The sequence below is a fragment of the Durio zibethinus genome, chromosome 15 (assembly GCF_047325235.1).
Source record: "Durio zibethinus cultivar Kanyao isolate XHJ-2024 chromosome 15, ASM4732523v1, whole genome shotgun sequence".
NCBI lineage: Eukaryota > Viridiplantae > Streptophyta > Magnoliopsida > Malvales > Malvaceae > Durio > Durio zibethinus.
In genome coordinates, this window is record NC_143176.1 from 21,911,312 (window position 1) to 21,929,431 (window position 18,120).

At 34.5% G+C, this 18,120-nt stretch overlaps 3 protein-coding genes and 1 pseudogene across 3 annotated transcripts; 2 read left to right on the top strand and 2 right to left on the bottom strand.

The window, feature by feature from the left end:
- The first annotated feature begins 2,306 nt into the window (after positions 1–2,306).
- Positions 2,307–2,915, top strand: LOC111302153 (flowering-promoting factor 1 pseudogene; annotated as a pseudogene).
- Positions 2,916–6,350: 3,435 nt separating this feature from the next.
- LOC111301388 (serine/threonine-protein kinase PCRK1-like) lies at positions 6,351–8,824 on the top strand. The gene is made up of 4 exons (XM_022897005.2): positions 6,351–7,097; positions 7,230–7,496; positions 7,660–7,782; positions 7,999–8,824. Exons 1-4 carry the CDS (start codon positions 6,684–6,686, stop codon positions 8,563–8,565), a joined length of 1,371 nt encoding a protein of 456 aa, XP_022752740.2. The 5' UTR covers positions 6,351–6,683; the 3' UTR covers positions 8,566–8,824.
- A 1,312-nt stretch (positions 8,825–10,136) lies between these two features.
- LOC111301387 (putative serine/threonine-protein kinase PBL9) lies at positions 10,137–14,191 on the bottom strand. The gene is made up of 8 exons (XM_089744831.1): positions 14,017–14,191; positions 13,613–13,897; positions 13,073–13,154; positions 11,978–12,303; positions 11,539–11,674; positions 11,304–11,446; positions 11,051–11,174; positions 10,137–10,926 (listed from the first exon to the last, which is right to left on the bottom strand). Exons 3-8 carry the CDS (start codon positions 13,122–13,124, stop codon positions 10,490–10,492), a joined length of 1,218 nt encoding a protein of 405 aa, XP_089600957.1. The 5' UTR covers positions 13,125–13,154; positions 13,613–13,897; positions 14,017–14,191; the 3' UTR covers positions 10,137–10,489.
- Positions 14,192–15,019: 828 nt separating this feature from the next.
- LOC111302154 (triosephosphate isomerase, cytosolic) lies at positions 15,020–17,733 on the bottom strand. The gene is made up of 9 exons (XM_022898094.2): positions 17,592–17,733; positions 17,241–17,316; positions 17,028–17,151; positions 16,785–16,869; positions 16,500–16,632; positions 16,139–16,233; positions 15,802–15,880; positions 15,439–15,521; positions 15,020–15,312 (listed from the first exon to the last, which is right to left on the bottom strand). Exons 1-9 carry the CDS (start codon positions 17,628–17,630, stop codon positions 15,265–15,267), a joined length of 762 nt encoding a protein of 253 aa, XP_022753829.1. The 5' UTR covers positions 17,631–17,733; the 3' UTR covers positions 15,020–15,264.
- Between the last annotated feature and the right edge of the window lie 387 nt (positions 17,734–18,120).

An 18,120-nucleotide genomic window follows, 5' to 3' on the forward strand; every position in this document is an offset into this window, starting at 1 on the left:
GCATTTCCTGTACAATCACAAATGAACGTAAAATGGAAACCATATATTTGCATAAGAAAGATAAAAAAATATGCTACAGGAGCAAGAGCAAAGTTTGTGGAACAACAAACCGGACCATTTCTATGTTACACCTTGAACAAGCATGAGAACAACATGATCGTGCAGATAAAGATGGGCAGGCAGCATTTCTTAGTGGGTAATTTTGAATTATTACAAACCATGTGTGTGCCAACAGAGAAGATTTGGCTTATATAATACCTTAGAATTTCCTTCCTTGTCTGTGAGTACTTAAAAAGATGCCAGCTAGGAACCCGAAGGAACTCTTGCTACACTGAACATAGCACAGCTCCTTTCTCATCAGCTACTTCATCTGAGCATTTTATCTTGGCTGCAGCATGGAAGAGTTTACAGTGTCCAGTTCCCGATTCTCTTGACACCAATAATGAGTGTGAAACTTTGTGAAACAAGGAAAGGAGGGCTATGGAAAATGGTTCTGTCAAAGAGTCATCTTTCTTTGAAACTGATTCTGAAACCCTTTTCAAACAGGAAATGAATAACAAGCTTGACCAAAACCTGAATTGAAAAAAAAAAATCACCGGGAAAGATTCACTTTATAACAGATTAACATGCTACAAATACAAGTAAATTGGGCACAGGAAAAGGCCCATTCACTCTTGGGCTTGACTGGCGGTGTCCAAGACATGTACTTGACAGCCTATAGATTTTTATGAGAAGTGTCGACTAATTTAATTTAAGCTGATAAAACAAGCTTCAATCATGGGTATAAGATATATATATTTTTAATTTTTTATCAACTAAATTCAAAAAAATTAATTTTATGTTTGTGTTTCTACTATATTAAAGATATAATTGTCCACTTGTTTTATTAGAGATATTTTTAAGTTTAAAAGACAAAATAATTTATAATTTTTGAATCGAGTTGATGTGTTAGATTAATTAAAATTTAAAAAATTAAATCAACTCAATCATCTTACTAGTCTATCCATTAAACTCTTCAAATTGTTGACTTGTCATTTTTTAATTGAATGATTAATGTCTAATTTAATTTGATTTATTCTAAAATTAATTTCAAACAATTTAAATTAATTAAAACTCTTTATCTCATAAATATAAATAATGTCGTCCAAATATTATTTCACTACCTTGTTTTTCTTATACTTCTCTACAATCTCCTTCTTATTTTCCATAAATCTATGATTTAAGCGTCAGAATATGAATTGAGAACACTTTCTTCTCCTATTTTCAGGATTTTACCCGTAAAAGGCACAGCTCGGCACTAACAGCTATGATAGCTAGCTATAAGCTGCTTTAGTTTTGTAGCTTTTCTCCATCCAATTAATGTAGGATCAATTGGACAGTATATGTACATACAGATGATACTATATATGAGCAAACACTGATTTCTCCCAACGATCAAGTTGCAAGAGTAAGGACGCAAATAAAGAAACAAGTACAAAAACATTGTTGGTGCATCGATTATCCTGCATTGAATCTTCCATTTTTGTGTCTAAGAAAGTAAGAATTTGATCCACTCATCCTTCCTGAATTTCCCCGATATACATGAGCCTAACTCTAGTACGTACTTGTAACAGCATCAAAATTATCCAGGAACAAAATAAAAGCCTATTCAATGTGCAAGACCAAAATAACAAAAAAAAAAAAGATCAGTCGGCACACTTGGTGTGTTTAACCAAAATGGGAATGGTGAGTTAGAATTGGCGACGTGAAGAGGATAACTGATGCTTTGCATAGCCAAGAAAGTGATTCATTCATCCCCTCGGGTCCTTGATGATCAAATTGTGGAACCACCGCACACCTTGCTTAGTCTAGTATAAGATTATTCGTCCACCCCCTTCACACTATTTCTTGCAAGGAAAGAATCGTGAGGATAGCATTCGCACACGTATACTTGCAATTTTTATTTGATTAATTTATATAACTATCCTTAAGAAGTGATTAATATATTTAGTAGGTTTAAAATTCAAATTATCTTTAGATGCAATCTCTTATGTAAAAATTATTATTCAATTCATTGTTTCAAATATCTAAAAATTTCAAGGATATGAACCAAAAATGATGAAACTTTCTTATCTTTAGCAACTATTGAGTAAAATTTCTAAGATAGTACCCTTTTTAAATTGTTTCTATACAATTAATGTTGTTGAATTGTTAATATATATATATATATATATTTATATATATTCATCTAATTAAAGGTAATGGTACTATGCTAAAGAACCATTCTTTAAAGTTGTTGTCGATTGCCCTATAAATGTGGCACCACCTTTCACTACCTAGTAGCCATTAGCTACGCTAGACATCTATCTCGAAGTTGTCTCTCCGAGTGTGCAGGGCGTAAAATGTCTGGTGTGTGGATATTTGACAAGAAGGGTGTGGCTCGCTTGATATCCAATCCAACCAGAGAATCCTTCGAGCAAAAAGATCCAACTTATTATCCTGGAACGTCCACCGCACCAGGGGCTCGACCCCGGGTCCTGGTCTACCTCCCAACCAACCAAGTGATCCGCTCCTACTCCGAGCTCGAGCAGCGTCTGTCTGAGCTTGGTTGGACTCGCTACTACAACTTCAGCCAACCTGACCTTCTTCAATTCCACAAATCAGAAAACTCAACTCACCTCATTTCCCTCCCAAGAAATTTCGCCAACTTTAGGTCCTTACATATGTTCGACATTGTCGTCAAGAACAGGTCTTTCTTTGAAGCACGTGAACCCTCGGTGAGAAGACATTGTGCCTGATGCATGACATCAAACACTAGTATACAGAAACATCCGATGTTGGTTAATTTTCAACCGACTCTATAGCCAGGCAAAGTGGTTTCTCTGGCGAAATACTGCAAGCATGGCTGACTGGAATCAATCTGTACGAGATTCCTATTTACATTTTAGGGAAAAGAAAAAAAGGAAGAGGAGATATTGATTCTTTGTTAACTGTTTTAGTATACAAAATCTTGTGCCATGTGCCTTCTCAAATATATATTCTCTAGCTAATATATAGGTCCGATTCCAATGAAATGAGATACTTCTTTCTGTTTGGTTGCAACTTTGAACAAAAAGTTTTTCATGTTAAGTGGTTATCATGACTGATGCTTGGTTCTAGTTTTGCGTTATTTTTGTTTGTTCAACCTTTCTTTGATCTGATTCGTTCTGCTTTCTCATTTCCAATAGGCTTCAGTAATTCTAATTTTTTTGTGGAACAAAAGCCAAAGCTCACATTCTCTGCACGCGTCTATTGATTTTGTTTGTTATTGCATGCATGTGAATGCGATAAGTACTGTGACAATGTAGCATCTTTAATTACTGATTCAATCTCACTAACTCTTTTCCACTGATCAATCGTCTAACCATATGACTGATCCACAGTACTAGCTCGACAACTATCAATCACATATAGTATTCATAATTAAGTTTCTATAAACTTTCATTCCAAGGTTACTTTTTATGCAAATTGTATGGCAGTCAATCCCTGCTAATAGTTTTGGATCTTAATCTTATATGAATTCCCTTCTTAAAAAACTGTAAAAGAATGACAGAAATTAAGATCATTAATTTTTTGTCAGGAATCAGGGAAGAAAAATTTCCTAATTCCTTATTGACAGCTAGTTGACAGATAGAGCGTGTAAAAGCTGAGCTTCCATTGCAGAGGCTGTTATAACTAAGGGAAAAAAATGTACATGTTCATGTTCAACTTCATGTTTGGATTATATTTCGGGCATAGCAATTTGGTTAACTGGTAACAGGGTAAGGCCAAAGGGTAGTTCGTTCCTTTTCTACTCATAACTACAAGAAGCTTCAATGGGAGGAAAAAAGAAAAGAGAAAACATAAGTAGTATTTGATACTATTCAAATTATGGGTTTCATGCATTATCTACGGCCAATCTCTATGAGCACAAGATTGGTAAGTCAAGCAAATTAAAGGTCTCATTCGGAGCTAAGCAGGAGATTTGGTCAGTAGCGATGGGAGATCTCAGAAGAAAAAAAACGTTGCAGCCTGCAGAGAGAGTACGATATCGATCAAAGCGGATAGATGAAGTGAAAAGAACAGTTCACAGCAACTTTCGATTTGACAAAACAATCGGCCATGGAGTTTTCACAGTGCTAGCTGTTGCTGCAGCTACTGCAACGTAGTACAGATAATATATATTATAAATTTTATGAAATCCTTCTTTCTTTTTCTTTTGTTTAAGTTAACCTTGAGCTACGATCCTAGCTAGGGACCATAGACGTGTTCAGAGCTGAACTGCTCATGCATGCGGCAGCCAGCAGCCCCCAATCCATCATTACAATTTACATGAAGTCTCACGTCAGCTGTTTTCACATGATGGCTCATTGCATATATCTACATGAAATGATAAATGTTGGTGAACTACGACAAAAATTGAGATTGTTTATTGAACCCAGACTTAGTTTATGATCTTGCAGAAACCAAAATCGGCCCCAAAATAATGTAATAATGGATAATGGACTTTCAGAAAGATCTTGGTTCATGGTTAGTTATAATGATAATAAAAAATGGGCTTCTACAAGACCAGCTTGAACCCATTTCAGTGATGCCCTTTTTCTTGGACGTCACCAGAAGGGTGGGTAATCTAATCCGAATATATCGGATATCGATTCGATTTTATTTTATAGGTCTTCCTGTTTTTTTTTTTTTAATTCATTTTTTATCGGGATCGAATTTTTTTGAAAAAAAGTTAGATCAAATTTTAGGTAAAATTCGATTAAGTATATATATTTTAATTATTTATTTAATTTTATATTTATATGTTTATATTTTTTATATTTATTTAATCTATATTTACATTAAAAATAATATATTTTAAAATAACATTTTATTAATTTTTAATCGAATTTAATTGATTATTATTTTATACATATACAAATCGAATTAAATTTAAATATAAAAATTAATATTTTAATATCAAATCAAATTATGATATTTAATATATAAAATTAAATTGAATTCGAATCGATAAAAATTCGTCTCACCTCCACCTTAATCCGTTGCTATCTTAAGCCACAAAGTAAATGAACATGTTATTATCGAAATCAAAATTGGACAGCAAAAATGGTCCCAATGAAATTTGCCAAAATAGTCAGAAACTTGTAATTGGTGGCAAAGCACCCAATTAGACAAATTACTTTATATTGATGAAGCTTATGATGTTGAAACAAAATAAAAAAAAAAATTATTTTTTATTAGTTAATAAATCATGAAAAAATAAGGTGCTATAACTATGAGCTTCTTTCTATATTTTTCATGTATTTGAACTAATATATAATTACATCATTTCGTCATTATGTTCATAATTTATTTGTATTGACATTTAAAACAATTCCAATTTAGCAGTTAGTTATATTAAAAGCCCCTGATATTGATATTTCTGTTTGACCATAATATTTTTAATTCAAAAAATTGTAAATTATTTCAATAATCATGTTTAAAATACCATGACATCAACATAGGTATTGTCTTTTCTTAGTATTTATTAAGCTATTTACACATGGAATAAAAATATTATTATTTAAAAAAAAAGGGTATTTGAATAAATTTGTTGAATAACATATTTAAGTATTTATCATTAAATTAAAATTTTGAGTTTTAGAATAAAGAATTTTGAAGCTAATGTTTATATTATTATAATTTTTTTTATTCAAAAGAGATAAAAAAATTTAAAATTTTTGAAATTTGAATTTAAATTTTATTAAATTTTATTTTTAAAAAAATAATTATATAAATTAATTGAATTATATTATTATAATTTTATCACAAACAAAATAAAAAAAAAGAATAGTATATAAAAATCTAATCTAATGCAAATTGTAGAGGTGATAATGATTTAAATCAGATAAATTCAGTTCAATTTTTTAGATAATACATGATATTACGAATTTTTAAAATCTGACTTGATTTTTTTTTAAATTAATTTTTTTAACCAAAATTTATCAATTAGGTTCAATTTGATTAATTGGATTTTTTAAATTTTTTTGTTTTTTATATTATTTAATAGAGTTTTTAATATATTTAAATAAATATATATAATAATTATTTTTATTTATTAAAATTTAAAAAATATATAAAAATTAATAAAAATATATAATTTAATTTAATTTGATTTTTTTTTTCATATCTGAATATGAACTTAAAATATATATTTAACATTTAATCTTGAATTGAATTAAATATAAAAAAGATAATGTAAATCAAATAGAATATTATAATTTTAAATTAATTTTAAAATTTTTCGATTTTTTTTTCTCGCGCACAGGGAATTGTCCCTACAAAGTACACCCCCAACAACCAAACACAATAAACCCCTCCAAGTGACCAACCTCAATGGGACCTTTTCCCTACCGCCCTGTCCGATTCTTGCAGTTCTCGGCATCGATCCTCCCCTGCCATCGCCTTCGTAATCTCTGGCGAAACGACAGCTTCCTTAACAACGCTCCCAAACAGGGAACCAAGCCAACCAAAACCCAAAATTATACCTTTGACATTAAAAAAAAAAAAAGAAAAATGGCTTTTTTTTATATCAACCAATCAGAGTTCGTTGATCTCCTCATCACTTCCCATTTGACCCCAACAACTCTCTCTCTCTCTCTGTTTTTTTCTATCCTTGTTGAAACTCTACATTTCGAATAGTTATGAAGTGTTTTCATTTTATCAAAGGGGAGAGGAGGGACGGGGGAGATGACGGGGGAGTCGTTTCCAGGGCATCGTCGAAGGTGACATGGACGAGGTCGTTGAGCGTGGCATCGAGCACCGTCGACACGTGTCGTTCCGAGTTCGACTCCGAGTCGACCAGAGATTTTGCCTCGGGCTACTCGGCGGTGAGTTTCTGCGAGTTTCTGACTCAGCGTCGAGCTAACGATCTGCGCGCGTTCACATTTGCGGAGCTCAAATCAGCTACCCGCGGGTTCAATAGAGCTCTTTTGATTGGTGAAGGTGGGTTCGGGTGCGTTTACAAAGGAGTCGTTATGGTTCCTGATGAAGCTGACGATGGTCGTGATTTAAAGTTGGATGTCGCCATCAAACAGCTCAATCGTCACGGTTTCCAGGCATAGTCCCCTTTTATTTCCGTTTGTTTCAGCTTTCTGTTCGAAAAGTTTGAACCCTTTTATGCGTTGAATGGATTGAGCATAATTGTATTTCTCATGGGATTTGGATGTTTTTGCATTGCTAGTATTCAGGGGCATAACGAATGGATCAATGAAGTGAACTTTTTGGGTGTAGTTAATCATCCGAATCTTGTAAGATTGGTGGGATATTGTGCGGAGGATGATGACAGAGGGATTCAGAGACTTCTAGTCTATGAGCTTATGCATAATAAAAGCTTGGAAGATAATCTGTTGGCTCGGATGCCATTGCCATTGCCATTGCCTTGGGTGACAAGATTGAAAATTGCTCAAGATGCTGCCCGGGGTTTGGCTTACCTGCATGAAGAAATGGATTTTCAAGTATATACTGTTTTAATGACAAAAGCAAAATCATTTTCATGCTTATGTTATCTACATTAGTTTGATAATGCCTGTTTTTACTCGAAATTCTTACTTTGTACTTTCGACTATGCGAATTGTGTGATTATCTTCATGATTTTGAAGTGCTTCATGATCTGTGCAGCTAATATTTCGAGATTTTAAAGCATCAAATATTCTACTAGATGAGGACTTTAACGCGAAGCTCTCTGACTTTGGATTGGCTAGGCAAGGACCCGCTGAAGGATTTGGCCATGTTTCAACAACAGTAAGTTAATTATCACCTTTGTTTAAGCTATCCAAGCATAATTCTCTTTTTGGGTGTCATGATGTGGATTTGATGGCTTATACCTTGGAAATTTAATTCTTGCAAAAGTAAACTATCAAGCTGAGATGTCTCTTTTAAATTGGAGCTTAAATCAAATTCCAACTGTTGCTAATAAATCATTTTTTCCTTTACTGTTTCATTGAAAATGTTTATAAGGTTGTGGGCACAGTAGGTTATGCTGCTCCTGAGTATGTGCAAAGTGGCAGGCTAACTGCAAAGAGTGATGTTTGGAGCTTTGGGGTGGTTCTATATGAGCTCATCACAGGAAGGCGAGCTCTAGATAGTAATCTACCTCGAAGTGAGCAGAAGCTCCTGGAATGGGTGAGACCTTATGTATCAGATTCAAAGAAATTTCATCTTATTGTAGATCCTCGCCTTGAAGGACAGTATTGCATAAAATCAGGTCAGAAACTAGCATCCCTAGCAAACAAATGTCTAATGAAAAACCCAAAGTCGCGCCCTAAAATGAGCGAAGTGGTAGAGATGCTTGGCAACATTATCAGTGAGACTTTATCTAAAGATGAAGGTGTCTCTCAATTAGTCAGTGAAAATGAAGATGTAAAGGAAGAAAGTGAAGTAGAGACCGAAGTCAAGTCTACCAAGCAAGGGCACAATAACCTGAAGAAGGTTTTTGATATCAGAGAAATAATTAGTTTGAGAAACAGATCAGTTGGGAAGTTAGATTGGAGAAATTGGACACTTGGACTGGTGAGGACTTGGTGATGAGCTTTCAGCTTGTGACTGAAAAAAATGTTATGCCTCTTGCTTCCTTAATCAAATGCACATGCTTTAACTGATGAGACCTACAGGGGACTGCTAGGGGTCTTAAAAGCTGATCTTTTACATGAATTTTCAACTACATTTGCTTGAATCGATCTTTCGAACCACTCCATTTTCTGAGTGGGTTTTCGGAAACAACAGTCCGGACCTAAGTAATTTTATCTGAAGAACAGTATCTGATCAAGAAAGAATTGATTATTCCAGGACTTTGATTTGAATATTGCAATACAGATTGACAAAACACCTGAGAATTAAGCAGATTCTTCCTAATTGTATCCCCTCTATACTCCACTATCTTCTGTTAGCCTTCTCTGCTTTGAGGCTTGCTGGGTCCGGAACGTGGATTCTTTGGAGTAAGCCATCAACTTAGTACCGCTGACATTTATAGTAGACTTTATATTGGAAAGAAATTGAACCCAAAAAAGTCTCAACATCAAACTGAAAAGCTCAAAAGCCTAATGGAATAAAGCCATTTCGAATATAATCATGTCCCCAGCTTCACCTCCCATTCTAGTCCAAGGTTTTTCTATATGGAGTGAACATTAGGGTGTAAATGATATATTAGTACTCGTAAGTTATTCGAGTTCGATTTGAAAAAAATTCGAATTCGGTTCGATTATTATCGAGTCGAACTCGAGCTCGAGTAACTCGACTTATCAATCGAACCGAATTCGAGTATTCTTATATTTGACTCAAGTAGCTCGCAAGCTTAATCGAGTTTTTATATTTAAATATATTTTTATTATTTTAACTAATAAAATATTTCGAGTCCGAGTTCGAGCATAAATATTCAAACTCTTATCGAGTATACGAATCGAATTTATTTTTACATATTAATTGAGTGAGCTCGAGTGGCTCGAATTCAATCACAAATCAAACTCGAGCTTGAAAAATAAAACTCGATTGAATTCGAACTGAGTATCAAATTTTAAGTTGTGAGTCAAACTCAAGCTCAAATTTTTTACTATATCGATTTGATTCGACTCGATTACATTGTAATGACCATCACTTATATCACTTTTCTTTCCTTCTTTATCTCTTTCCATTTTTTGTCTAAATTTGTTCGCCTATATTTTTATGCAGTTACTTTTGACTTTTACTGTTTCATCAAAAGAATCAGGGCCAATAGGCCCCAGCCAAAGGTGCAAATTCTTCCATTCAAATTCAATCTTATAACAGGATGACAACGGATCCGATCAAGATTAAATTAAAAGTGTAATTGATTGGGGTTTAAATTGAAACAATATTAAGTTTAAATTGATTTAAATTTTAAAATTTAAAATTTAATTAAAATTAATCAAATTTTACATTTTTAACTCTACTTCAATTCGAGATAAAAATCGTATTATGAAAATTATCATAAACTCGATTTAAAAAAAAATTTTCACTCACAAAAATCAAATCAAAATCTATCGGATTGGATTAGATTGCCATCCCTGCGTACCATTCTCAAAAGCCAAGAGTCAACACACCATTAATCTAGTGCATGTAAATGAAGATTTGACAGATGTATCTGGCAAAAAATAAAATGATATGATTATAAATTTCACCAGACATGGCTAGAAAAGCAAGACCAATTTGTGGTCATACAAAGAATTACGCCCTTTTTCCAAGTTGGCTCTCAAGCGTTACAAATACTTGGTAATCTCAAAAGAAATACTGCATTGCATACATTCCCCTTGTTATGGGTTTGAACTTGCAATTGTGTCAAGGGAAGATTGGTTTTGAGTACATCAGCTAAAACAAGAACTGTACAATCACAGGGTATACAAAAGTGAATGCCTGAGTTCCAGAGATTGTTACCAAACCACCTCCTGCATACACTTCCATTGGAAAGCAGCTTTTGTTGAGTGCCTTGATTCCATTCTCAGGAACAATGAGGGGAAGCAGATGGCCCAGGGTATGCAGCAGTACTCCTTCCACCACTAGCATCATCTGCACTTCGCCCACATATCAGGGATGTGCTGCTCGTATTGCTCTGATTACTCCCAGATTCACTGGAATCCTGGAGCTGCTCTAATGCTGTTACAACCTCATTCATGCTTGGTCTGAACTTGGCTTCGGTGGACAGGCATCGCAAAGCAAGGGTAGCAGCGTTATAGGCTCCTTCCATTGAATACTGGCCTTCAAGGCGGTTATCTAGGACACGGAACATTTTACGTTTGTTGGCCAGGTAAGGTTTGGCCCATTCCACCAGGTTATGTTCTCCAGTCGGTCGATTCTTGTCAACTGCTCTGCGGCCAGATAACATCTCTAGTAGCACAACTCCAAAACTGTAGACATCACTCCTGGCAGTAAGATGACCTATAGTTGGAATGGTTGCAAGAGTAGAACATTACATCCAGCCAGTTGCCCATATATATAAGAAATGACAAATAGTCAGTCAGGTCAACTAAATCGAGCACTTCAAAATTATGTTAACAAGTACCTGTGGCTAGATACTCTGGAGCAGCATATCCGTAGGTCCTCATGACCCTGGTAGAAACATGGCTCTGGTCACCTGTTGGCCCATCTTTGGCCAACCCAAAATCACAAAGCTTTGCATTGTAGTTCTGCAATTACAACAGAACAAAAACGTTCTCAGAGGAGTCAATAAAGGACAGAATTTCAGAAATTATCAAATGACACCATACAGGGGAAGTGCAAAGAAGTGAAGAACATAGGCTTAATAAATCACATACTGAATCAAGCAAGATGTTTGAAGTCTTAAAGTCTCGATATATCACTTTTGTTTCAGCATTGTGAAGAAAGGTAAGCCCCTTTGCAGCACCAAGGGCAACCTTCAAGCGAAGGCTCCAAGAAAGAGGCTGGAAATAAGAACCTCCTGATGCAGATAATTTAAATGTTACAATAAAAAAAAAAGGCATTTAAACACAATTTTGTTCAATGGTACCAAGAGAGGCAGAAAGAACTCACTCCTGAATAAATGATTCTCCAAGCTGCCACGAGGCATGAATTCATACACCAACAGACGGTGTTCATCCTCCAAACAATATCCAATCAACTTCACAAGATGAGGATGATAAAGCTGTCCCAGATAATTCACCACAGCCTATAATATCAAAGAAAGAACACGAGTGAATCTCTAACTTTAATCCCTATACATCATTTTAAAATATTTAACCATAAGAAAGGCCAAAATGATAAAAATAAATCAATAAGCATTCTGGATAAACATCTTAAGCAAGCAAGTTGAACACCAAAATAGTGTGAGGAAATTTCAAATCATTGGATACACAACCATATCTTAAACTTTAAGCTTAAACTTCCTCCACCTAATAAATGTGATGAACAAATGCAAAACCAATCGGATGCTTCACATGTAAGAAGAATGATGAGGCAAACATGCACTCACCAGCCACTCCTTGTGACCTTGAAACCCTTCCTGGTTAAGCCTTTTCACAGCAATAACTATGCCAGTTCCAGGCTTGGCAGCAGTAAATGAATTTTCATCAATCCGTCCCTTAAAAACTGAGCCAAAGCCACGTACTCCAAGCACACTATCCGGACGAAAATTCCTGGTTGCCATTTTGAGATCAGCAAAACTGAAACTTTTCAAATTGGGGGACTCTAAGATCTCACCCTCACTCCGAGGTGTTGGAGGCACTGAAACTGATGAGGCGATGCTGCTTGTATTGCTCACATCTTTCCCATCATTGCTAACATACTTTGAACTCAGCCCTGTATGCATGAAGATGTCACGGATGGTTTCATTGACATAATCCATTTTAGAAATAGAATTCTCGAGGTCCAATCAAACTCAAGCTTCTAGTATTTCAATTCAAAGAAAGTTAAGGAACCGAAATTATGTAACCAGGAAAGATTTCCACTATTTTCCTATGCTCACAAATAACAACAATCCATAATGCTGACACTCCCAGGATCCCAAAGCACGCCGGACAAGGACATAACACATGTTTAGTTGTAAAGAAGACTAACATAAGCAATGGTGAGAGGTAAAGAAGTGAAAATTTAGAAGATTTACCATTCAGTTTCAATCGTGACAAAATAAATCAAAGCCAATGTACCCATGATTAAGAAACACATCCAAAAGCACGTATGGAAACATTTACAAAGCCATCTCAACCAAATTGATAGGATATTTGTCAAATTACTAATGAAGATACAGTTATCACTTCTCAATAAACTACACCTGCTGACATTTTCAAACAAAATAAATAACTAATTCCTTCCAAAAGAAACTTGCACTGTACTCCAAAATTTATAAATTGCAGCTTGAAAGTTCAAACCACCCAGATAAACCTGGAAAGGAACCCCGAAAGAGGAAACAACAAATAGGAAAACCCAACCTAAAAAAATGGAAAGGGCAACAACAAGTACTCAATTAAGCCAATCTAAAGTCCAGAGCAACTAAAACAAAATAAACTAAATATGAGTACGATACTGATAAAAAGGGGAAAAAAAAGGCTGTTATAGAAGATCCAACTACCTGTGATACTAGGGCTCTCAGCTTTGATTGTGGCACTTAAGCAAATCCCCATGAAACCAAACCTCCCTCTTCAACTTTTTTTCTGTAGAATGTAGATCATAAAACACATATACAAAAAATGAACTTTTTGTTCATAACAAACCAGAATGAGAAATGAAAAAAAGCAGATCTACGTCTTGAGAACCAAAACTTCTCCTTTCCATTAAACAAGGCTTCCCAAAGCGATCACTTTTTATCACAACATCAAATTGTCATATTTAAAAGTTAAAACAAAAAAAGGCACTCTAAAGAAAATGAAAAGAAACTAAAGAAATCTAGAAAAGAATACTCAATACGCTAAACCACCAAAAAAAACCCGAGTCTTTTCTCTGTAAACCAACCCAACATAGAATCAGAGTAAATAAAGCAGAAAGGAAGTCAGGAACTAAACGAAAAAGGTTTTAAGAGAGAAACGAGGTTGATCAGTTTGTAGTAAAAGCTTGAATTTTTTTCCTTGGAAAGTAGTTGTGGCTTAGTATGTTCAATAGTGATGATACTTACAGAGAGAGAGAGGGAGAGAGAGCGAGTGTTTGTGTGTGCGCGAGCGCGCGATCAGGCGTGTGTTTTACAGGAAGGTGGGAAGAAATGCATTAACGGTGGGACGATGTTTTGTACTGCTCTTCTCTCTCTCTCTTGAGATTGTACGGAGTCACGTCAGAGAAGATAAGCCTTGCACGGGATTTCCATGTTTTGCCAGGCGTTGGATTCTTTATGACAGTGGCTTAGCTTCTCTCCAACAGCTTTCACAGCTTCTTCTGTCCTTGTAGCTTTCAACGTATGGCAGTACTGTCAAGTACATAAACTATTGAAAACTATTGAAAAATGAAACCTTTCTTTTCTCAAAAAAAAAAAAAAAAACCTTTTTTAATAGATAATAGTACTTGGAGGACAATTGGCGACCCTACATTTTCAAGTTGGATTTTTTAGCTTTTAGCTTTTAGACCGCCCCTGGTCCTGATGGAAGGAGCAAGCAGTTTTCCATGGCCCATGATTGTATTCATCTGTATTCCATGGCATAGTAACTTCCTGGAACCCCAGGGCAACCATTAGGCTAATCAATCTTCTTCTGTCATTCTTACCAAAGAAAAAAAAAATCTTCTTCTATCGTATCCTTTCTTTATTACTACAATGTGATATTTCAGGTAGTGACTTTAACAGCTTCACTTTCCTGGAAAGTTCAGAGCTTTGGGTCACTTTTTTAATGTGAGAAACTTGATTTGTCTTGTCCTTCTGTTTGAATATCCCAAGTTGGAAAACAGACAATACGTTGAGACAAAACCTTGATCTCATCTGGTGTTGGAAATTTTACAAATAATAGTATACTATAACAAAAATGTCAATTATGAATCTTTGACGGATGCTTCTGGTTAGATTCCAAACCTTGGATTAAAAAAAATGGAGATTTTATTACATTATTGTTGTTTATTCCTTAAACAATCATGTCAAAATTCTCCTCCTTCCAATTTTGGTTTTAATCGGATAAGTTTCAAACTTTTTTTTTTTTTAAGTTATAAGCTTTGATTTCAAACATTTTTAAGCCAATCTTCTTTACTGTAAATCTTATCTAAATTCTTATGATACGACTAAATTCATACCTTTATCAGCCGAGGAAAAGAAATAGTAATATTAAAATCGTTACGTGAACGATAATAAGAAAAAAAGTAATTTAATTATGGAGGTTTATATTCAGGAAAAAAATCTTTATATTGTTAATATTTTTATTTATATGAAAGAGTAATAGAAATTTTATTTATATAGATGATGTAAAAATATATGAAAAATAATAATATATAAGATATTAGAGATTATAATTGATTTTAAATATATTTTTAAATTAATAAAATTATTTTATAATTGTCTTTAAAAAATCTTTAAAAAGTGAATACTTTCTAATGGTACCATCACCACTTATGTCAAAATCAAAAGGAAGTTTCCAGCAATTGACAACAAGGGCTATCCCACAACAACCATGGTGGAGCCAAAATGTACAGATGAATCCAATTGAAGAGGAGGATCTGTGCCTCAAACCCAAAAAAACATAGTTAAATTCGGCTTATTACACCAGGAAATTTTGACAAGAAGTTCTAAGGAAAGATCACAACTAAAAAAATATAGTGTTTCTGGTTTAAGCTCTGATTCCTGGCTTGTGAACTTCAATTCTTTTTCACAGTAGCAGCCTTGATGATATCAATGAACTCAGGCTGATTGATGAAACGTAAAAGAAAAAAAAGGTGCAAGTAAGGCAAAGCGGTGGACGTGATGAAGACAAGGCATCATCAAATAAATGAATCAACAGTGGCACAATGAAAGAAGGAAAAATCACTAACCTTAAGAGAAGCTCCACCAACCAAAAAGCCATCCACATCTGCTTGTGCAGCCAATTCCTTGCAGTTTCCTCCATTAACGGAACCTACATTTAATTTGCAATGGATCCAAAATCAGATTCAACTGGGTTTAAGGGTGCAAAAACTTTAACCCAAGAATAGAGAGGTCAAGCAAAGTTTTAGATTTAATTTTTTAGAATGGCATTCTGAAAAAGAAGAATCCAATATGAATAGTTGTATACTATTAGTTCAGTTAGGAGCAGACACCAAAAACCACCTTTATACCAAATTTACGCGTTTAGAAAGATTATGCGAAATTTTCTTAAAAGCACTTGGATAAGATCAGTAGGCTATAAAGAAAAATACCTCCATATATAATTCTAGTCGATGCAGCAACTTCAGCACTAACATTGTCATGAAGCCATTTCCTCAATTCACAATGAACCTGGAACATACCATCACACATTTGTAAGTACAACAATAGAGGATATTATTTCCTTACGCACAAGTTAAGAAGAAACTGCTTAGACACCTCAACAAATGCTTAGATACATGATACTGAAATTCCCAAGGATTTATGGACCTTGGTAAAAAGGTAGTTACATATTAGCACTCAGCATTTATGGGAGGACAAAACAATTAACAGACGTTAAATGCCAAAGTGAATACTCCTCTCAAATGATATATGCAAAAAACAACTTACTTCCTGAGCCTGGGCAGGGGTCGCAACCTTCCCGGTACCAATGGCCCAAACAGGTTCATAAGCCAAAACAACATTACTCCAATTTGTTACTTTATCTACAAAAGAGCATTAACAGTTAAAAAGATGTATCAAAATGAAGAAAATGCAAAATTCTAATCCAACGTGGTTAAATAAATACAGATGGAGCCCACAATCATAAACTTTAACTAGAATATCAGACTTATGCTAACATGCATAAACAATCATAAACTTTAACTAGAATATCAGACTTATGCTAACATGCATCTGAAAAACAAATTATGCTAACATGCATCTGAAAAACAAATAATTGCTTTGCTTTTTATATTTTAAAAGAAAGTACCAGCAATTGCTTTGGTTTGTGCAGCAACGACAGCCATGGTAGAGCCTGATTCTCGCTGTTCAAGAGTCTCTCCAATGCAAGCAATCACTTTCAAGCCTTGAGAAAGTGCATATGCGACTTTGTCTCCAACAAACTGTAGAGACAAGCATTTGGAATAAACAAATGGACATGAATTAAAAGTAATAATCATAATAACTATTTGAGTCATTCAGAAAACAACAAAAACAAGCCCTGGAATTCATTACGTAGATTATGAAATAACAGGAACCTAATCGTATTGCTTACCTCATTGGACTCACTCAAGAGAGACCTTCTCTCAGAGTGACCAATAATAACCCATGGAATGCCCAGATTAACAAGCATCTCAGCACTGTTCAAAGAGTAGAACAGGAAGTTAATCGCCCATACGCAGACAGTGTCTGAATCTAAAAAGTCTGCTTAACAACAATGCTACAGACAGCCTAACATAAAAAAGATCTACATCGAGAGCTGTGAAAAGGAAGCAGATGATAACAGATAAAATCATACCTAACTTCCCCAGTAAAAGCACCACCTTTGCGAACCCAACAGTTCTGAGCAGCAACATGGAAATCAGACCGCAACAGACTTTTCACAAGGGTAAGAAACACAAATGGAGGGCTCACAACAACCTCTGCCAAAACATAAATTTGAACTTTGTATCTTAAAAGTAAAGTTTGAGCAGTTTTCAAATGAAGGAAATTTCGGACAAAAAAAACTAACCCACGACATCCTCAGAAGGAACTTCAGCTTCATTCAACGTGGTAACAATCTTCTTAACTTCCTCAGTTGTTCCATTCTGCAAAAAAAATCAAAACCCCAAATCATATAGATTTCAGCTAGAATATATACAACCAGATCTTAAAAGTTGAGAGCTATTTAAATTACCGATCATCTAATTTTTTGTACAAAACAAAATGAGATCTAACTACGTTTTCATCATCGGATATTAATAAAAAAAAAAAAAAGAAGAACCAGCGATCAGCGCAAGTTGAGGAGAGCATGGGATCGGAAACATAGATCGTTTGATTTTGACTGAAAAAGAGGCAAAACTAAAGAGAAGAAGAAACATACGCATTTCCAGTTGCCGCCGACGAAGAATTTGCGAGCCATGAAATCTTTGCGTTTAGTTGCTTTTGGCGATGAAAACGAGAGTTAGGAGAAGAACAAGAAACCCAAAGCTACAATAAGGCCCACTGTAACAAGACTGAACGACAAAACCGTGGGTTGTCGCCCAGGGTTTTGTAGTGGGGTGTTTGTGAGTGAAGGCGATCAAAAGTTTCTCCGTTATTACAATAATGCCATTCTCATCCATTTTTACTAATTTAGTAATTTAAATTCCTATTTTCTTTTTTCCAAACTTTTTTTTACATATTTATATGGTTGTATTAATATAATAATAATAACTGTTTTACAACTTAACATTTTGACTCATCGTCAATGCTTATTATCATAGTCCTTTTTTTTTCCTTCCAATTTTTTATGCACACAAAACATTGTTGATAGGGATAAAAAAAATAAAAAATTGATTTAAAATTATAATATTTAATTTAATTTCGATCGAATTTTTTTATTTGTTTTAAATTAAATTTAAATATTAAAT